This window comes from Chiloscyllium punctatum, chromosome 25 (assembly GCF_047496795.1).
Source record: "Chiloscyllium punctatum isolate Juve2018m chromosome 25, sChiPun1.3, whole genome shotgun sequence".
Lineage (NCBI taxonomy): Eukaryota > Metazoa > Chordata > Chondrichthyes > Orectolobiformes > Hemiscylliidae > Chiloscyllium > Chiloscyllium punctatum.
In genome coordinates, this window is record NC_092763.1 from 44,501,525 (window position 1) to 44,524,493 (window position 22,969).

The 22,969-nt window shown below is 38.7% G+C and overlaps 1 protein-coding gene across 7 annotated transcripts in view; it reads right to left on the reverse strand.

Moving 5' to 3' along the window:
* dlg3 (discs, large homolog 3 (Drosophila)) overlaps positions 1-22,969 on the reverse strand; it is a 534,760-nt gene that overhangs the window by 406,020 nt on the left and 105,771 nt on the right. For 5 of the 7 annotated variants that reach the window (XM_072595179.1, XM_072595178.1, XM_072595175.1 and 2 more), the window contains exon 4: positions 11,886-12,044. In XM_072595179.1, coding sequence (XP_072451280.1) covers positions 11,886-12,044 — 159 coding nt within the window. Of the gene's footprint in view, positions 1-11,885; positions 12,045-22,969 lie in introns of those variants that run through there. The other 2 variants (XM_072595183.1, XM_072595184.1) reach the window with 2 other exon arrangements.

Consider the following 22,969-nt stretch of genomic DNA (forward strand, 5'->3'; position numbering starts at 1 on the left):
AAATTTTATGTCATTGCAAACTTACTATTCATGCCTCCTATATTCTCATCCAAATCATTTAAAGGTCTTCACCTGAGCAACAACCATCTACCATCACCCTCAGCTTCCTATTATCAAGCCAAGTGATCTAACCTTACTGACCAATCTACCATGCAAAATCTTGTCGAACGCTTTGCAAAAGACCATGTAGACAATGTGTACCACTTTTCCTTCATCAACATCTTGGTCATCTCTTCATGTTTGAGAGACATGATTGAGTTGTTAAATTTGCCACGATCTGACTTTTGACATTTAAATTTGTTCCTCCTGGGCTTTGTAGTTTAATGAAGACGCTTTTAACTTAATCTGTTTTATCCATTTTAACTTTATTGGAAAATATACTAACTGCTGCACTGGTGACTTGTTAAAACTCAGTGGACTGTCTCTCAAAAATTACCAACTAATATTTACTGTGTGGGCTATTGATTTCTCCTGAGATATCTAACCTTTGTGGCTGTGATTCTCCTACATCTGGGATCTAGTTGTGATTTAACTTCTGTTGGTTAATTCCTTGCAAATATTTCTTAAACTGATCACAGTTACAACTGTTATATTTAGCTCCCTCTGCTGGGCAATCATTTCACTTAAATACTTCTTTTCTGCTGCGTGTGAAGTCCGGAAATGGCATTGGTGTATTTTCAGTACTTTAGTTAAGCTTTTATTTTGGTACACTTTCTGATTTTGGGCCTACATACTGCACTGATTTGCTTGGCTCCTTTACATACCTGATCTCTCCTTGAACTTTCTCTTGGTTTTACTTCCAGATGTAAGATTACCTCACAAACCATGATGCCTTCACAAGCTTAATGTCCTTTTTTGACTGTAAAAAATCTGCCTGTGCTTCATATGTCACACTGATGACTACATAGCTTCATGTTACTTAGTCCTTAAATTGACATATGCACAATTGTTTGCTAATCTATGGAGGTCTCTGATGAAGGAATCAATGGTCTCTCCTGATCATTACCTCTGTTCATTTTATCTAGCCCATTTTATAGTTAGGCTTTTCGGAATTACAAATAAATGCAGTCATTATAAATGGAAAGTTCAAACTATTTGACTAATTTATATTACATACCCATAATCTGTTGTATGGTTCATAAATCAAAATTACTGGAGGCTTACATTTGAATGATTATGTTCAAAAGGTGGAATTAGAAGAAAAAAATTTGTGTTTCAAGTGTTCATGTTAACATCTAATTAATTAATTGGAATTGGAGGCCGAGAGAATGGTAACTAAATTTGCTGATGACAGCAAGTTGGGTAAAAAAGTAACTTGTCAAGGTGGGGAAAGGTGTAAAGGTGGGGAAGCGAACAAAATCCAGCAGAGGGAGTATAATGTGACAAACTGTGAATGTGCCAATTTGGCAAAAAGAATAAAAAACATTAGTATATTATTTGATTAGAAAGTAGTTGCTGAACTTGGAGGTATATAGTAATATCAGTTCATGGCAAATGAATCATAAAAAGTTAGTTTGCGAGTACTGCAAGTGATTAGGAAGACAAATGGAAGATTGTCACTTACTGCAAGGGGAATGGAACATACAAGAAGGGAACTTAAAATGTTTTAAACAGAGCATTGGTGCGTACAATTAATCTTGTTTGAAAAAACATATATTTGCTGACATCACCAATCCAACATGCTCCCTGTCAATTATTTCCAAATGTGCATAAGTCCATGCATATGCAATATTTAGGCTATTTTAAAAATTAAAACTAAAATAGAGTTATAGAGATGTACAGCACAGAACAGATCCTTCAGTCCAATGTGTCCATGCTGACCTGATATCCTAACCTAATCTAGTCCCATTTGCCAACTCGTCCACGTCGACCAGATATCCCAACCCAATCTAGTCCCACCTGCCAGCACCTGGCCCATATCCCTCTAAACCCTTCCTACTCATATGCCCATCCATATGCCTTTTAAATGTTGCAATTGTACCAGCCTCCACCACTTCCTCCTGCAGCTCATTCTATACACACACCACGCGCTGTGTGAAAAAGTTGGCTCTTAGGTCTCTTTTATATCTTTCCCCTCTCACTAGAAACCTATGCCCTCTAGTTCTGGACTCTCCCATCCCAAGGGAAAGGGCTTTATCTATTTATCCTATCCATGCCCCTCATGATTTTATAAACCTGTATGAGGTCACCCCTCAGCCTCTGATGCTCCAGGGTAAACACCTCCAGCCTCTCCTTATACCTCTCCAAATCCTCCAACCCTGGCAACATGCTTGTAAATCTTTTCTGAACCCTTTCAAGTTTCACAACGTCCTTCTGATAGGAAGGTGACCAGAATTGCACGCAATATTCTAAAAGTGGCCTAACCAATGTTCTATACAGCTGCAACATGACCTCCCAATTCCTGTACTCAATACTGTGACCAATAAAGGAAAGCATACCAAACACCTTCTTCACTATCCTATCTACCTGCGACTCCACTTTCAAGGAGCTATGAACTTGCACTCCAAGGTCTCTTTGTTCAGCAATACTCCCTATGACCCTACTATTAAGTGTATAAGTCCTGTGAAGATTTGCTTTCCCAAAATGCAGCACCTTGCATTTATCTAAATTAAACTCCATCTGTCATTCCTCAGCCCAATGGCCCATCTGATCAAGATCCGATTGTAATCTGAGGTAAACTTCTTTGCTGTCCACTACACCTCCAATTTTGGTATCATCTGCAAACAAACTAACTATACCTCCTATGTTCACACCCAAATTATTTATATAAATGACGAAAATGACCCAGCACCAATCCTTGTGACATTCCGCTGGTCACAGGCCTCCAGTCTAAAAAAAACCACCCTCCACCACCACCTTCTGTCTTTTACCTTTGAGCCAGATCTGTAGCCAAATGGCTAATTCTCCCTGTATTCCATGAGAGCTAACTTTGCTAACCAGTCTCCCATGGGGAACCTTGTTGAACGTCTTAGTGAAGTCTATATAGATCACATCTACCGCTCTGCCCTCATCAATCATCTTTGTTACTTCTTCAAAAACTCAATCAAGTTTGTGAGACATGATTTCCCACACACAAAGCCATGTTGACTATCCCTAATCAGTCCTTGCCTTTCTAAATACACGTACATCCTATCCTTCAGGATTTCCTCCAACAACTTGCCCACCACCGACGTCAGGCTCACTAGTCTATGGTTTGCTAGCTTGTCCTTACCACTCTTCTTAAACAGTGGCACCACGTTAGTCAACCTCCAGTCTTCTGGCACCTCACCTGTGACTATCGATGATACAAACATGTCAGCCAGAGGCCCAGCAATCACTTCCCTAGCTGCTCACAGAGTTCTAGGAACACCCGATCAGGTCCTGGGGATTTATCCACCTTTATGCGTTTCAAGACATCCAGCACTTTCCCCTCTGTACTATGGACATTTTTCCAGATGTCAAAATCCCAAAAAGTTTAACACTTTAATTCTCTTACATGATATATTATTTCATTTCTTTTTAAATTTTTATCTTTGTTGAAATATATTTGAGATATGTTGCTGATCGTGTGCAGCTTCTGGGTGTCAGCACAGCAACCTTTGAAAAAGGATACATTTGTGTAGGAAGTAGTTCCCAGAAGATTCATAGGACACACTTCTGCATTCAGGGTGTTATCTTATGAAAGACGTTGGAATAGGTTGGGTCTTTACCCATTGGAGAAGAGAAAAATGAAAGATGATCTTATTGATACATATAAGAAACTGAGGGGACTGACAATGTGGATTCTTAGAGGATGAATCCCTCAAAGGAAAGACTAGAACTAGGGGAAACAGTTTAAGAATACAAGGACTCACTTTTGAGAGAGAGTTGAGTAGAAATTTTATTTCTCAGGAAGTCATTTGTTCTCTTCTTCAGAAAACATTGGAGGCTGGGTCATTGAATTTGTTTGAGGTTGAATTAGATACATTTTGATAGACAAGTGAGACAAGGGTTATGGGGGCAGGCAGGAAAAAAAACAGTTGAGACCAGAACCAGATTAGCTTGTGATCTTATTGAATGACAAAGCATGTTTGGATGATTGAATGACTTATTCCTGCGCCTAAGCCCTGTGTTCCTAAGCAATATTGCTTCTAGTATTTTTTTATGCACCCACCATTTAGGATAATGGTTCATCAAGGGCAGATTATAGTGCCAAACAAATAAGATATATGCCACAACACTTTAAAAACAGTGGTTGGTTCTTTCAGCATTTGTCATCCCCTCAAAATAATTAAGTTAGACTTCATGACAGTAGATCTTCTTTCATAGAATGAAAATCAAGGTGGGTATAGAATCTATTTTGGCAGAATGTTATTTTACAGAGCAAGAAATAGTAGAAATGCATGACTTTTAAGCTGCTGTCGTACATGCGCTTGAAGTTTTTAAGTACAGGTCAATATTTTTGAGGAACATGCATATGTGCCTAGAAATTGCAATCACCTTGCTCAGAAACAATTTAGAGAAGGTATGCTTGAAGTAAATATAGGTAGTATTCTTGGCAATTGGATTCTACTTATATTCTCTTTGTGCAATCTTTCAGTAGGTAGCTTTATTCATTAACAGGAACTATAGTTCATTAATTATATCTGTAGGATTATAATTATAGTAGGGATTATATGTGGGAGAACAGATGTTTGATCAATCTTGAAGAGGTTGTAGTAATAGAGAAAGGTATTACTTATAACTTCTATATTAATTGGAAGCTGTTCTTGAATTGTATTATGCATATTCGTGCAATGAAACAAGAACAGACAACACCAAAGCTAATGATAAATGCCTTAATACTTGCGATGGATTATGATCAGTTGAGGAAGAGTGAATTGACTCCCTTCTTCTTAACACCGTTGGTTGGCCATAATATACATTTTAATGCTTTTTAACATATGGCAATATCATATTTCAATTAAAATACAGCCTAGTCAAAACTAAGGAGCCAAAATGAGGTCTTTTTGAATAAGAGGCATTTTATTAATTACTCAACCTGAGCACGATAATGAAATGCAATATCAAATACACATAGGTGTAAACCCTATAAGGAAGAAGTCTGGTACAAAAGGAAGGTCTGGATTAAAAAATCCTTGAGGCTTCTAGCCTGAGGCCACAGTTGTTAAATTGAAATCTTGTATCTGCAGTAGTAGCAAAATTTGTAAATATCCTTGAAATATTAGTGAATATATGTTTTTCTACTTTGTCTTATCACCAAGTTTATTTTGCTATGCTGAGGAAGCAGGGAGGGCAAAAGAGAGAGATATGAAAATATTCTGCCTGAAAACTCTTTTCCTGAAATACAGTCCACCTATGTATTCCCATATGCGACTTCATCATTTTTACAAGCTGGATAATCTGCAGATGACTTTCATCTAATATGTGAAACTTGCAGAAAAGTGTGAATCATAAATAGAAAGCAAGAGTTTCTTCACGCCTGGCTGAGTTTTGGTTTCTTTTGATAAAATGTTAACTTTGACTCAGGTTGTGTTTGTTTATCCCACATTAGTTTAATTACTTTGGTTCTACCTGATTAAGTGATCATTATGGCCACCCTAAGTGTTTTCTCCTTTTTTACAAACTGTTTTAGTTCCTGAAAGATAGTAAGCTGAGGCAGAGTTCCAAACTGCATGCTCATACATGCTGCCCACTGAAGAGAAAAAAAACACAATGCATGCAGCAAGGACTCAGACTACAATAGGATACTAGATTAACAATGTAATCTGCAAAACAATGACACTAAGAATCACATCTAACTGCCCTTCACAATCAGTTTTGAAGCTGCAAATCCACCTTTGGCATTAAGGTAAGTGATACAATGAAAAGTCCACTACTTTTACTAATTCATTAAATCTTCTATCCATGTAGTTCATGCAATTTCCATACAAATAGATCCCTACTACAATTTAATGTGCCAGATAGCTTTCCAGATGTGCATCTAATATATTGATGGAGAAAACTTGACCAGTCAATCATTGCTAATAGCATAGAGAACTTCTTACCAAAGCTAAATTTAGGAATATTTTATTAAAACGTATTTCCTTGCAAATATAAACATCCACTCAACCCAATCCAACTTCCAAACGCCCCGATATGTCAAATCTATTCTTCTAGAGAAACAACCAGACCATCCTGCCATCAAAGCTAACTGTGAAATCCTATGTCTTGGCCTCACTGTCTTTCATTCCAGCTGACTAAGAATATGAGTTAATCATACTCAGCAGGCACGGTCTGATGACATCTATCGCTCCCTTGGTTTCTGAATTACAAATTCAGCCCTGTCCTGGCCTCACGGAACCTTCTATGTAACTTATTCCAGCTGCTCACTTCTATGTCGATAAGTAATCATTGAGATCAGAGGTTCACCCTTTGAAAGCTGAACATGTGCTGGTATTTCTCACTATCCAGACATGCCTGAAAATATTATTTTGGATTATTTCTTTTTTACTGTTAAGTTTATAAAATGCCTCCACATGATCTCCACTGCGGATCTATTCTTGAGAACTTAAAGTTTCATCTGTTTATTATAACTCAGAGCTGTTCACTTTGACATATGAATTAGTTTTGTTATTCTCTTCTGAACTATATCTAGAACCTGGTTAGTTTCTACATGTTGCAGTGATAAACACTGTTCACAGAAGTCCAGAAATAGCCTTACCTGCATGGCAACTGGTGGAATTCAAATTCAATTAATAAAATTAGGAATTGAAAGTACAGAGGGTCCCGAAACCTCTGACTTATGAAGGCTCATTCTTACAAAGGTGATGTCATAAAGAGGTGCAATTTTAAAGACCCGACATACAAAGATTTCCTGTACTTATGAATGGCTCCCTTACGTTGTTCTGCATTGTGTTCTAACTTGCATACAAATCAACTTGCAAATGAATCCAGAGAGGAAACTGTTCGGAACCAGGAAACTGCCTGTAAGTCTTAGTAATAGTGATCATAAAATAACTGATTGTTGTGAAGGTCCTTCTGGTTCACTGATATCCTTATGGAAAGAAAATTTGCCATCCATGCCTGATCTGGCCCATAGCAATGTGGTTGACTTAACTGTTCTTTGAAATGGCTGAGTATGCTACTGATTTTAAGAGCAATTAGAGATAAGCAACAAATGCGGCCTTGCTCCTGATGTCCATAACCCATGAGTAAATAAAGAAGAAAAAGTGATACGTAGCTTCAGATTCACTTTACTTTGAAGTTAGCTCATTTAGAAACACTATCTAGTGTTCTATTTGTTTTGCTAATTGTTATCTCCTGCTGGGGTCTGGTAAGCAATGTCGACTGACATTTGTAAGTCTCTTTCAAATTTCATTATAGCAGGTTCAGACTGAACCAAGGTGCAAACTCATCAAACTCTTTTTGTAATACCTTTGTTACCAAAAATGATTCTGAGACTCAAGGGTTAAATAGCAAGAATGACAAGCAGGAGACTGGAAGAAGATGGAGAAGTCAACATTTCAGATGTAACCCTTCTTCAGGACTGGGGTGGATGCAGGGCAGCTGCAGATAATAGGGGCCTGGGTGGGGGGGTGGGGGAGGGTACAGGATGGGGAAAGGGGTGGAGTGATGAGGTAGTGATAGGTGAACACAGGTAGAGAGGGCAACCTGGTTGGTCAATGAGAGGAATGAATCTGGTTGATAGCTGAAAGGAAGGGTCGATCAGAGGAATGGAAGGGTGGGGAGAGGCTAGAAAGGGAGTCTGGGAATGGGAAGGGATGTTATTTGAAATTGGAGAACTCAATGTTTAGTCCTCCAGACTGTAGGCCTCACAGGTGGAAGACGAGGTGTTGTTCCTCCAATTTGTAGCAATGGAAGAGGCCAAGGATGGCCAAGAAAGGGAGTGGGAAGGGGAATTGAATGGGTGGTGACTAGAAGCTCAGGTTGGCCACTGCAGGCCTGGCTGAGATGCTTAGTGAAACACGCCCTCAGTTTACATTTGGTCTCACTAAGTAGAGAAAACCACATCAGGAGCACCGAATACAGTAAACTAGATTGGAAGAGAGGCAGTTGAACCTCTGTCTCACCTGGAAGGACTGTTTGCGGCCCTGGATGGAGATGAGGGGAGTGGTGTGTTGGCAGGCTTTGCATCTTTTACAGTTGCAGTGAAAGCTACCTGTGGTTCGGGTGTGTTGGTGGGGAGAGTGGCGCGAACCAAGGATTGGCAAAGGGAATGGTCCTTATGGAAGCAGAGAGGGGTGGGGAGGGGAACATATTTTTGGTGGTGGGGTCTAAATGGAGTTGGTGGAAGTGTTTGAGGATGATACATGAGTTGCGGAGATTGTTGGGGTGGTAGGTGAGACAAGGAGGACTCTGCCTTTATTGCGTTTGGAGAAGGGCGGTTTAAAGCAGTGGAGTGAGGAATGCAGGAGGTGCAGTGGAGGGCTGCCTGGAAGGGGGAAAAAGCACGTTGTTTAAAGTAAATGGATATCTAGGATACTTGGAATTGGAATGTCTCCTTGCAGATGCGGCGGAGGTGGAGGAACTGGGAAAACGGGATGGAGCTCTTGCAGGATACTGGGTGGGAGGAGGTGTAGTATGTATAGTTATGGGAGTCTGTGGGTTTATAGTAAGTGTCCATCCGGAGATTGTTGCCGGAGATTGAAATGGAGAGGTCAAGAAATGGAGGGAGGTGTCCAAGATACAAGGAGAGCTGACAAACTAAAATGATATTTTCTGGAATTTGGAAGGTTAAGGAGTGACTTAGTCAAACTTTAAGCTTTTAAAAGGAACAAGTAGGGTAGACAGAAGCATTTTTATTACTTGGAAAGTTGAGCACTATGGAACTCAGTCTAGGAGCCAGACTTTTCAGGAGTAAAATTAGAACACATATCTGCACACAAAGTTATGAATTTGAAACTACCTTTCATAAACGACAATTGATACTAGATTGACTGCTCACTTTAAATGTGGGAATGATATTTTGTCATTAGCCAAAAGTATTAAGTCATTAAGCAAAGGCATACACATGGAGGCAGAATGCAGATCAACCATGATTTCAGGAAATGGTCGAACAGGTTTGAGAGGCTTTGTAAAAATTTATTTAAGTGATGTGGTGATCACTGATTAGACACACATTTATTGCCTATCATTCAATTATTTGTTTTTATACAATTTGATGAGGCAGTTAAGAGAAGCCATTGACTGGCATTTGACTTGAGGGTGACATCTATTCAAGTTGAGGTTTCGGTCATGGGTCATCATGTGACTTAGACATGACAATTCACAATTGCCATTTTTTCTGAGCACAATTTTACAGCTCAATTTCCAAGAGGCAGTGGGATCCAGAATTTGGGATTTACTTCTTTATTTCTTTTTCTGCTGTTGTTCTGTCTCATAACTGAAGTACTGGGTCTTATGTGTGACAATTTTGCCTTATATCTTGATGTATAACTTTATCACCAAACCTAAAAAAATTATATACTGAAAAAAAAATTCACAGAAGAATAACAAGAATGGTACCAATCCCTCAGAAGTGAGTGATGAAGAAAGACTAAATGACTTGAAGTTATTTTAAGTAATGAAGCGTGACAGAGCATTCATAATGCATAATGACTAACAACTTGGATCTTCGGAAGAGAACTACAAATTTTAGAATACTGGATTAGTGGTGCTGGAAGAGCACAGCAGTTCAGGCAGCATCCAACGAGCCTGAACTGCTGTGCTCTTCCAGCACCACTAATCCAGTATTTGCTTTCCAACATCTGCAGTCATTGTTTTTATCTGACAAATTTTAGAAGTCTTGTGCAAGATTAACAATTAAAAGATGTATTTGCCTCATAATATGTGGATATATGAAGCAAATCATCAAAAAAAGATACTAATTCTGATTTAGGGAATTCATAGTTTAATGTATACATTAAGTGAGAAAAATAGTTGATGTGTGATTAGAACTGTCAAGCAACTTTGCTCGGGTCAATGCAAATAAAGCAGAAAGTATGGACATACTCAAAAGAGGGCAAGTTGAATAAATAGTTTATGTGGAAGCAGAGTGTTGACTAGTTCAAGAAGGCAGTTGACAGATTCTTAGTGAAAGGAAGATTGAGGATTGCAAGGGATGAGGATAAATTTTGCAAGAAACTTTGCTGCTTGCAGGGCCATTTGCATCAGTTATGCATAGCTGAAAATTATGTAAATTTTCCTCCATGTTGTATCAGAAAATAATAACATTACACCTGTGCCTTTTTATATACACTGTCTGTATGTGAGATCCTACCAGTGGAATGGGTATTCATAATATTTGTATATAGGACCTTCTGAACTATGGGACTACTAGTCACTGTGACCTTTCTAATCCTAAACATTTCTAGTTTATTTAATACATTGCAGCTTGATGACACCTGAAACTGACAGCAACATTTTCTAGATACTCTGCCAGTTGTATTTCTTAACTTATTTCAAGTCTTGATTTTATGTTTAATTCACAGATTCTGCCAGCAGATGGTTCTAAAGGGCAATAGCCACAAGCAACATTACCAGTGACTTGCTAGCTGTGAATGGAAGTTTTCTAGTTTTCCACAGGGCCAACCTGCAAAGTTAGGGCTACAATTGATTTGTACCAAGCAGTCACATGTGGACAGTATGCATGAAGCATGCTGGCATCTCTCTCATTTTAAAGGAAAACTGTCAATGTTACTCTTCTTTTTACGTAAGTGCCTCACAGTGGGTATTTCTCAATAATAGTCTGAAACACATTCTTAATTTACGCATATAGTTGCTACAAAGTCACATTAACGATTAAAATCAATACAACATTCCATATAACTTAGATTGTCCTGCTTTATCACTAAATTTCAGTTGGCACATTGGTATTTTTCATTTCAATACTTTTGCTCCAGCTAAAATATAGATCATTGAATAAGGATTAAGATTGGTCAATATTGACCAGCAATGTGGACTATAAATCACATGTGCCTCCTGGTTTTCTGAATCAATGTTATAATAACATGACTTTTTTAAACAGGTTTTTTTGCTTATAAAGTAACAAGTATCAAGATTCAATTGAACAAGATCTTAATAAAAACATTGATGGTAAACCTAAAATCCTCCTGTAAATCAGAACCAAACTGAGGTTTCCTGACAACATGGTGTCATACATATATCTCAGCCAGATTTTCCAGTTTTGAGTCTACGCCATGACTTGTAGGCTATGGAAGGTGTATGTGTGATATAGCCAAGCAGGTTGATATTACCACAAAAATCCTTCCATTACATCTGCTGGCAAGTGATCTGAGCAGGAGCGTTTCCTGGTCAGCAAACCATTGCAGCACTTTGCCCATTGACTAATCTCATGGTAATTTACCAACTGAATCCTCACAAACGAGAATGAGAAAAAAGAAAAAGTGGACCAGATTAAACTTAAATTTAAAGAATTAAATTTGTTGTTAACAACTAAAAGCTGAAAATTTTATGGAATAATCTGCCAGTAGAATATTGTGGGCAAAAAACATAAAATGCTCAAAACCATGTTGGATGCAACAACATATTAAAGATACTGGACCATTAAGCTTCAATGAACCCAGTGACCTTTTCTGGTCCTAGATGTATCATATGTCCTTCTGCAAAGTCATTTAAACCTTGCCCACCATCTTAGGTAAGATGAAGAGGGTAAAGATCCAGAATAATGTTTACATTGGTCAAACAAGTGCCATTAACACAATCTTTTACTGCAGTAATGTAATAGCTTTGTTCCTCATAAGAAATCCAGATTGAGACTTGTACCAAAAAGACATGTTACAAAGACTTTATTGCTTGCATCTGGGCTTCACTGAACCTAGATCCAATTGGTAAAAGAACAATATCTTATCACTGTACTGCTACGTCCCATGTTACTCTCCAAAATTTGATTATAACACATGCATAAAAGAAAATGTGACACTGACCTCCGGACAGGATGTATGGATGGGTGATACATAGCTACAAATATTCTCAACTTCAACTGTACTTGTCTCCTTTATCTGTATGAGTTTGGGCATATCTTCACTGTGAATCTGGTTAGGAGGACGATGGTTGATGTCGTCATCATCATTGTAGATACATCCCTATATAAAAATACGAACACATAGTTGTTAATTAGATTCTGTAAATATAAAAACCTTAACAGTTCTAGATATAGGCCCACAATATTTCAAACAAAATAAAATTAGGCTTTAAGCCAAACAATTAATAATTTATATTTTTATAATTATAAGTTGGTTTCTTCATGAAGCTAAATGTAGAAAATTCTCATTGAATTTAAATTAGCCAGTTAAAAAGTAGCCCTACAGGATGTTTTCTACATCATGACTGCTGATTTTCTATAATCTCTTGTCCTAAACATTAGAAATGTGTCACAAACAATGGCAATGGCCGTAGGCCTGAGGTGTGTCAGCTGGAGGTTCAGTACGTGGAGCGGCTGGGGGCCTGGAGCAGCATCGGCTGGAAGTCTGGTGCGGGGAGGCGACTGTGGATCTGAGCCCAATGTAGTTAGAGCGAGCCCAAAGTGTCAGTGAGGGAGGACCCCTGGCATCTACAGCATCGAGAACAGGAATCCCGAGGTGTCCCAGACAGCGGGCCAAAGCAGAGAAGACCTTGCCGGGAGTGCATTTAAGAAAGACTGTTGAACCTATAGCTTTAGTCCTTTATTTTTCCACTTAATTGTAGGAAGGACTGTAATGTTAACTTTTAACTTTATTTCTTTATTTTTCTACCTATACAAAGAACAATGGTAATGCTTTTCTTTGAATTTTGTTTCTCTATGTTACAACATGTACCTAAGTTTTGTATCTTTGTACCTTCGTACCAAAGATGGCACTGTGTGTGGCAACATTGTACACTTTTCTCTGCACTCCTGTTCTTCTGTACTTGAGTAAACACGACAATAAAGCTTAAATGAAATCAAATGGTTTCATTAGATTATTGCCTATTGGGAGTTTGGATATAAGGATAGAACCTCGTAGAAAGAGCCAAACACCATCATAATTTTTGATGAAACTAAGTTCAACATGAGAGAAGAGACTTTTTTGCATGAAGTATTATAGTATTATTCTATAATAATGTGGAACTGAATTACCTAATCGAATCAAGCAAGGTATGAACCTGCCACATAGAAACATAGAAAATAGGAGCAAGGCATAGGCTGTGTGGCCCTTTGAGCCTGCTCCATCATTCAATATAATCATGGCCGCTCATCCATCTCAGTACCTAGTTCCCATTTTTGCTCCATACCCTTGCATCTATTTAGCACTAAGAATCATATCTAACTACTCCTTGTAAACATTCAATGTTTTGGCCTCAACCACATTCTGTAATAGAGAATTCCACTCTCTGAGCAAAGAAATTTCTTCTCATCTGAATCTTAAATGGCCGACCCCATTTTCTTCTGAGGTGACCCCTGGTTTTGACTCTCATCATCAGGAACATCTTTCCTCCATTTATCTTGTCTAGTCCAGTTAGAATTTCACAGGTTTCTGAGATCTCCCTCAATCTTCAAAACTCAAGTGAATAACAAGGAACCTTGATTATCCAAAAATCAATTATCTGAATACCAGATTATCCAAAGGGGATCTCAAGGTCCTGATAGAAACATAATGTCAAAGAGCTGTTTCAACCCTGATCGCGTCTTTTGTTTACAGGTACAATGATTAAAAACGAACTTGTCTCATTGAAATGCTGCCAAGAACAGACCTGGACATCAATGGAAGCTCAGGCACTGTCTCCAAATGACTGACCTCCTGTCCTCCCCCTCTCTCTCCCCCCACACTTTCCCTGGAGTTCTACACATGGTGCTGCAATGGTTTGCTGACCAGGAAAACGTTCCTGCACACTATACTCCAGGAGGTATGCTCTCATCAAGACCATACACAATTGTAGCAAGATATTCTTGCTCCTGTACTCAAATCCTCTTGTCATGAAGTCCAACATACCATTTGCCTTCTTCATCACCTGCTGCACCTGCATGCTTACTTTCAGTGACTGGTGTACAAGAAGACCCAGGTGTTATTGCATCTGTTCATTTCACAATCTAGCACCATTCAGATAATAATCTGCCTTCCTATTTTTGCTAGTAAAGTGGATACCTTGGTCGAATGCTGCATTAATGATAAGAGCTGTCACTCTTATCTCTGGAATTCAGCACATTTGTCCATGTTTGAACCAAGGCTGTAATGAGGTCAGGAGCTGAGTGGCCCCAGCAGAATCCAAACTGGGCATCTCTGAGCAGGCTATTGATGAGCAGGTGCTGCTTAATAGCATTCTTGATGCACCTGCTAAAAGCCTCTTCTCTTTCTTATTCAGTCCTGCATATTCCTAGATAAATAGGTCACCCAAAAAGGAATATGTTGTGCTTGTACTCTCCCCATTTCCTTTTTAAACACCTCACATTGTTCTGCTATAGAGTTTCCCAGTCTACTTTGGCCAGATGTTGTCATATTTTAATAAAATCTGCCTTCCCTCAATCCAAAACCATTTATTGCACATCATCTCTTTGCTCTTCCATAACAAACCTAACACATACAGTGTAGTGATTGCTATCACTAAAAAGTTCCCCAACTACCACCTTGACCAATTGACCACCATGTAACAATGAACAATAGTTGCTATTTGCAATCACCTCTTCCTCACATTGTATTAAATTCTTTAATTACTCAGCACCAAAGCCCATAAAGTAGCTTGTTCACCAGAATTAGGTCCAACACTGTGCCAACCCCTATTGGACATTTTATGTGTTGACTGAAAAACATCTGAATACATTTCAAAAAATCTGCCCCCTAAAGCCTTTACATGATGACTATCCCAATTAACATTCAGGAAGTTAAAATTATTGAATATAATTACCCTATTATTATTACATACCTAAGCGAAATTGTCTACATATCTGCTCTCTATTGTCTAGTGACTGTGTAGGGACTTATAATATACTGCCAGCAATGTGCCAGTCCCATTTTGATTCCTAGTCTCTATTCATAAAGCCTCATTTTGAAAACCCTTTCAAAACATTGTCCCTCCTGAATGCAGTAACAGACTCCTTAACTAATAATGCAACACTATCCTCCACTGAAGATCCTTTTCCCCAGAATATCGAGCTGCCAGTCCTGCCCCTACCTCAACTATGTCTCTGTAATGGCAACAATATCACAATTCCATGCATCTCATCTTAACTCATCTGTCTTACTCCTGATATTAAAGTAGAGGCCACCCAGCTTTACCTTACTCCCTTGAATTGTTAGATGGCTGAACTCTTTCTGTCCTGGTTCCTTTACTATATTATGCTGAGTCATGTTTTCTGCAAACCTGGCAATATTACATTTAGAGCTGAAAATGTGTTGCTGGAAAAGCGCAGCAGGTCAGGCAGCATCCAAGGGGCAGGAGAGTTGACGTTTCGGGCATGAGCCCTTCTTCAGGAATGAGGCCCTCAGCTGCCTGACCTGCTGCGCTTTTCCAGCAACACATTTTCAGCTCTGATCTCCAGCATCTGCAGTCCTCACTTTCTCCTCCAATATTACATTTAGTTCCCTCATCTAAATCATTAATACATGTAATAAATAGCTGGGGTCCAATCATTGATCTTTTGCTTCCCCATTAATCACACCATGTAACAATGAACAATAGTTGCTATTTGCAATCACCTCTTCCTCACATTGTATTAAATTATTTAATTACTCAGCACCAAAGCCCATAAAGTAGCTTAGTGTCATTGAAATTTTCAACCCTTACCTGGAAGTTATAAATCTGTTCTGGATTTCCTCATCAAAGGAAAGAGGAGAAATATACAGAAGCTATCAAACTTTCCATCACCTCAATTAGATTATCCCTCAATCTTACGTAAATCTTAAAGTAAATACAAGCTGTCCTTGTAGTTTAATCCCACAAGCCCTGATATCATTATTATCATGAAAGGAATAATGTTACACAAAGTAAAGGGGCTAAAGGTAGTTAAGTGCCCATCCCCGATGACTTACATCCTTAGGTACTAAAAGAAATAACTAAAGAGATACATTACTTGTAACTTTCCCAAAATCCTTGGATTCTGGAGAAGTACCAAAGGATTTGAAAAACTGCCAATGTGGCACCCACATTCAAAAAGGCAGGGAGCCAAAAAGCGGGTAACCTTTGGCCTTTTAGCCTAACATCTATTATTTAAAAAGTATTAGAATCAATCATTAAGGAGGTAATAACAGAACATTTAGAAAATTAAAATCTAATTGAGCAGATTCAGCATGGCTTCATGAAAGGGAAATTATGTCTGATTAATTTATTCAAGTTTTTCAGGAAGTCACAACCATAGTGGGTAGAGGGGAACCAGTAGGTGTGCTGTATTTGGACTTCCAGAAGACATTTGACAAGGTATGTTACAAAAAGTTACATCATAAGAGCCCACAGTATTAGAGGCAGTATATTGGCACAGATATAGAATTCACTAATGAGCAGGGAAGAGCAAGTAAGGATAAGGAATTCTTTTTCAGGTTGGCAACCTGTAACCAGTGGGGTTCCACAGGATTCAGTTCTGACACTGCAACTATTTACAATATATATTAATGACTTGGAAAAAAGAGATGAATGTACTGTAGGCAAATTTGCAGACATTTCAAAATTAGGTGGAAAGGCAGATTACAAGAGATACAAAGAGTATACAGAGACACGCTGAGAAGTTAAATGGGCAAAAAGTTGGACAATAATGTGGGAAAATGTAAAACTGTTCATTTTGTAAGTGAAAACAAAAAGAAAGTTATAATTAAATGGAGAAAAACTGCAGAGAACTGCTAGACAAGGGGACTTCAGACACTTGTACACAAAACTCAAAAAGCTGGCACACAGGTTCAGCAGGTAATCAGGAAGGCTAATGGAAGTTGGCCCTTATTTCAAGGGGGGTTGGAGAATAAAAATAGGGAAGTCTTACTGCAACTGTAAGGTGCTGGTGAGACCACATCTGGAGTATTGTGAGCAATTTTGGTCCCCTTATTTAAGAAAAGATATTATTTCATTGGAGGCAGTTCAGAGAAGGTTCACTAGGATGATCCCTAATATGGAGAACTGTGTTATGAACACTGGTTGGAACTCTACTCATTGGAATTTAGAAGAATGAAAGGTGATCTCACTGAAACATATAGGATTACTAAAGGGTTTGACAAGGTAAGTACTGAGAGGATTTTCCCCCTCATGGGATAGTCTAAGAGCACAGACATAGTCTCTGAAATAAGGGGTACCAATTAAAGTCTGAGATGAGGAGGGAATTCGTCTCAGAGATTTGTGAGACTTTGGAATTATTTTCCACAGACAGCTGTACGGTAGTGGAAGTGGGGTGGGGTGAGTCCCATTTAAGGTGAGATAAATAGGGGAATAAGTGTTATAGAAGCATGCAGGTAAGTGGAAGTGAGGAGTGTCAAATCATCCATGTTCCTATTGAATGGCACAGTGGCCTTACTACTGCTCCTATCTCTTATGGTCATATGGTCTTATCATTCTGCCGAATCTCCAATCCAAGGCCTTTTTGAGATGTGCCACCTAAACTAACTGTAAAATAGTATTAACCAGAGCTTTATAGAGTCATAACATTAATTTTCACTGCTTTGGAATCCAGCTGTACTCTTCTGTAAGCTATCCTCATCTGCTTAAGATGATATTCTATTTGCCTTTGATTTTTTACATGGTATTCAAATCTATTTACTCCGCTGATTTCTTGTCTCTAAAGGACATCATCACAGATCGCAGAAACAATAGCAGCCACAGCACATGAATGCATGATGTAGAAGCAGTTTGGGTACAGAAATGATAAAGCCAGGAAACCTGTTGTGGAAGTGGTGTGCAAGCCTGAACAGTAACTACACAGAAGGAAGGAAAACAAAGGAAGACATAATGGAAGCTTGTCAGGAAGGTAGGATGATAATCATGGAGGGCTTCAATCTACATATAGAATGGAAAAATCATATGTCCAAACATAACCTATCTAAAGATTTCATAGAAAGTTTCAGGATAATTTTACTTAGAAAAGCATGTACTGGAGCTAACAAGAGAGCAGGCTATACTAGACCTGGTATTGTGCAAGGAGATAGGATTGTTTTTGGACAGTGGACTCATAAATTGAAAAAGATACTGTTTTAAACCAAGGAAACTGTGGAAGACAATGTTGCAGCTTTAAAACAAAATGCTACTGGACCTCATTGTCTGTTATACCTACAATATTGCCTTTTTCAAGCAGTGGGAGAGAATGCTAGACATCTCAGTTCCATGGATGTGTGTTTAGGGCAGGTGTGCTCAGTGACAGTCATAGTTTTTTTTTAAAATCAGCATGGCTCAACATGGTAACAACTCCTTAGTGAGTCCTGGGCAAGTGGCTACAGCCTTGTAAGTGGATAATAGAGCAGAGAAACATGTAGACTGCAAAGAGAAAGCTCCTAAGTCTGCTTCTTCCTTCCCTACCCACAATATTTCTGTTTTGTCTTCCATTTTTGTGTCTGTAAGTGCTTATGAATTTTTAAAAGGGGTAGAGGTTAAGGTTATAGAATTATAATTTGGAGATGCCGGTGTTGGACTGGGGTGTATAAAGTTAAAAATCACACAACACCTGGTTATAGTCCAGCAGGTTTATTTGGAAGCACTCGTTCTGAAAGCTATGGAATTCTAAGTTAGCAATTCATGTTTCTTACTTGCCATTGGATAAAAACCAATGATTACAATAAAAATGATTTCCTTGTTAATGACAAAATCTAGTGCTCCTATTTTATTAACCTGAATTGGGCAGTGAGATAAAGTGCATTTTCTCCTACATGCATGGGGACTGGTGGATTTGTTTTATTCATCTTGGATAAAGGATCCTTGCTAGGCCATTGTCTTTTAGGCATACTTAATTACTCTGGAGAAACCAGTAGTGATCCACCTTCTCAAATGCTCTGCAGTTTTATGTAGGCAAAAGTGTGGACTGCAGATGCTGGAAACCAGAGTTTAGATCAGAGTGGTGCTGGAAAAGCACAGCAGGTCAGGCAGCATCTGAGGAGCAGAAAAACCGATGTTTCGGGACTTTTGCCCGAAACATCGATTTTCCTGCTCCTCAGATGCTCCCTGACCTGCTGTGCTTTTCCAGCACCACTCTGATCTAAAAACTGCAGTTCTTATGTAGCAACAGCACAGCGCTGATTGTATGGGAGTTCCAGGATTTTGACCCATCAACAATGAATGAACAGTGTTATGGTTCCAAGTCAAGATGGTGTTTGGTCTGAAGGGGAATGTGCAGATGGTGGTATTCCCATGAATCTGCTATTCCCATCCTTCTGGATGATAGAATTGGCAAATTTGGGAAGTGTTGACTAAGGAGCATCCTGGAGTTCTCAAATAAAGTTTTCTTCAGTTTTGAATGTGCATTAACACTTACTCCATGGGAGAAGTACTATGATTCAATCTAATATTGACACATTTGCAAGACAGAGCCCTATAATCATTTAGTGCAGTAAAAATACATCTATCATACAGCACAGCATCAACCTATTGAAACTAAGGCACAGATTTACTTTTCAGTTTAAAGCCTAGTAATGAAATAATTCCAACATGTGACAGATTTTGGTTGTCTACTTGGAATTGGGGATCTCCAATGACTCATGACTTCTGAGTTGAAATGAACCATGTATTCTTATAAAATGAAGCCCTTTCCACAAAACTTGCTGTGTGTGTTGGATTGTCCACTCCTTCAAAGAAACTGACAGGATGGGAGTGCTGGGTGCAGTCAGGTTACCTGCACACTTATCCTACATAGGCAAAAATTGCCAGAATGCAGAATAGGGGATGAAATCACACTTCCTGGAAGAATAATTAGAGGGTAGATTGATTATAACCGGATATTCTTAGCTGAACAAGATATTGCAACGCTATGAGAATAATAAGAATACACGGAAATGCAATTTGAGCTCCAAAATGTCCCTGGCACCTTTACATATGTGATGGATAAAGCTTTTGGTGACATTAATTTGTCATCACTCCTTCTGTACTTGGAAATTTACTCAGATCAGGCATCTCTTAGCCCACTTGTCAAAGTTTAACTTGAAGAAGGTATTAACTCCTGACAATGAGTAAATCTGAGCAGTAGAGGAGCTGTGCTGGCCTAGAATGAAGAGGAACCTGCATGAATTCCTTGTACTCACTGGTTACTTTAGGATGCTTGTGCAAGGCTATGCACAGTTGGCTGCCCCATTCCACAATTGGCTAATGTCATGGTCTCCAACATGTAGATTGTGATTTACTAGTCAATTGCAAAGTCTCACATAGTTGATTTCACCAGTTGGCTGCTTGCCCGTGTGCACATTGGTTGTCATGCCACTGCATGACTTCCATTTCCAGAAGCTGTACTGCTACAGAAAAGTGAATGCTCTTAATAGGTTTTATCAGCTTATCGCATTGTATTTAAATTTGTTCCAGAGAAGGTAAAGTGAGTTTTGTGGTGGCAATGCAAACAATTGAAGAAGCAATATTCAAGGAATTGATGTGTGAAACCAGTATATTACAATTCTGGAAACATAGGAGGCTATTTAGCCGATCATGTCTATGTGGACTCTCTCAAAGAGCAACACAACTATTCCAACTCCTTTTCCTTTTCTTTGTCAACCTGCAGTTTTTTATCTTCAGTTACTTATCAAATAGGTTCTTGCAGGACAAAGAAAAATTGTGGGGACCACTGCCACACCCCATATCCAATATCTGAGTGCGCAAGTCAACGTGAGGCCCCAGAAATAAATCGTGACAACAGATGGGACTTCCTATGCCTCCACACTTCAAAGCAGACAGCAACATTCTAGGTGTTCCAAAGGCACTCATCATGAGGATTACCTGCTGTGCCACCAATAACAGAGTGATGTCTTAAACTGCAATGATGATAAATGATGAAATTGGATCATTTAAAAAGAAACCAAAAATATTCATCCATACATGCAAATGGAAAAAATGAATTTCTATTTAAATTTAAAAAGGCAAGAATGTTTGCTAATATGTCACTAATATGTCAATAAGTTACAAATTTAGAATGACACCAAACCATAATGGCCAATAAAATCAGTTTCTCTTGAACAGCAAACTTTGGGCAAAGATAGTTGTTCAACTGAAGCCCAGTTTGAAAGCTCAACAGTCTTTTTATTAAATCAGCAGCAAAACATAAGACCGGTACAGAAGCATATTTTGCATTTGCCATCTTTTGGCAAAACACAAGAAATCTCTTACAGATGGTGAAGTAATTAAAGAAGCAATAACTGTTGCCACTGACTCAAAGAACATAGAAGGAGAAATAACAGCAATCCAGAGCATGACACTCGGTGCTTCCACAGCAGCAAGATGATTGGAATCTTTCTGTCATCTTTCAGGAACTACAGTATGACCTGAAAACTGTGAAAGCTTCTCAATGCTGTTTAATGAATTCATCAACATGACTGTCACAGCTCAATTTATTGTTTTTGTGTTGTATCCTTTTGCTCCTTAAAGAGAGAAAAAGAGGTGAGGATACATGTAAGGAATTCAAAATGTACATGCTTGAGAAAAACAATCCGATAAAGAAACCTGACACTAATATCGCCATTTTTTGCCTTTTGCAAGAATGATCCCAGTTTCTCCTTTTGTCAATTTCCATTATATGATCCTCCAATAAGCATTAGCAAGTAACATTGTGGGTTTTTCTCACATTATGAGAATTACTGATTAGACTGTGAATTCAATTTGAGCAAGAGCTCTTCACTACTGCTTGGTTTAAATCCTTACTCGATAAACTCAATGTTCCCTACAGTGGGTCAATCCTCTACGCTGATGCGAGGTGGTTAAGTCGAGGGAAGGTCCCTCAAAGATGTTTAGATCTGATGCTGGAAATCATCACTTTTCTCAAATCAAGGAATGAAGTAGGCAATTGGCTGCCTCAGTGTGTGGTTGCTCAACTTCAGGCTCATTACAGATATAACGTCAAAACTGAATGAGCTGAACTTGAACTACAGGGAAAGGACAGAGACTTAGCACATATGATCGATGTTGTGAACTAATATAAATTAAAAATGGTCTGTGGTCATTCCATTTCAAGAATAAAATGTTGCAACACTTCCTACATCTGGAGAAAATCATAGAAAAACATGTCACAGACAAAGAAAATGGTTCCACCCAGAACATTTCTAGGCACACCTGATAACTTGAGCAGAGGAATTAAATAGGTGATTTCAGAAATTAAATTTTATGGAACAAATCACATGTTTGTCTCCTTTAAGTAAACATTGGTAGGTTGGCTCCCAAACTCCATCAGGTGTTTGATTTACAAAGCAGTAGAGTTGATATGGAGATAGTTACTACACAAAACGATATTGAGCTGGAAGTCACATCAAGGAACAGTAATATTTGTTGATTTGTAAACATAGAGAAAAATACCTGGCCCATCATCCTGTGCTTTTAACATGAAAGGTTACTCTGGCTCCACATACTTCTGTGAGACATATTCTTCTAAGCTAATCAAGCCCAAGTGTCACCCCTTCCTCCCAAGTAGCCATGTGACAGACTGTGTGTGGCTAACATCTCAAATTACAACCCAGACTTCAAGGCATTGGCAGATAATATGCAGTCACAGGTGTCATACTGAGATGAGATGAGTAACGAGGTTGGTTACTTGCACTTGAATTCAAAAATTAATTTGTTCTTTAAGAGGTTAGGGATAGGAAATCAGAGAAGGAAAGCATGTTCAAGAACTGATACTTCATGGAACATTGCACTAAGTTGAACCCCAACATGTGAAGACTCCTTTTGCACTCTCGTTTTGCTCTCTTATCATCTCTCTTTAGCTATCTGTAATTCCAATCCCTTTTCAAACTGTAAACCAATGCCAGATTCCTTGGCCTAGGAATGGTGCTGTCACAGATTTAAGAGCCAGTTGGATTCCTAAACTGACTGAGGGGAATATACAAGATTACTCCAGTATGAAACTTGAACTGCTTACATAAAGGTGGATATTTCCCAGAAGTTCAGTGACCTTCTGATCAGTGCA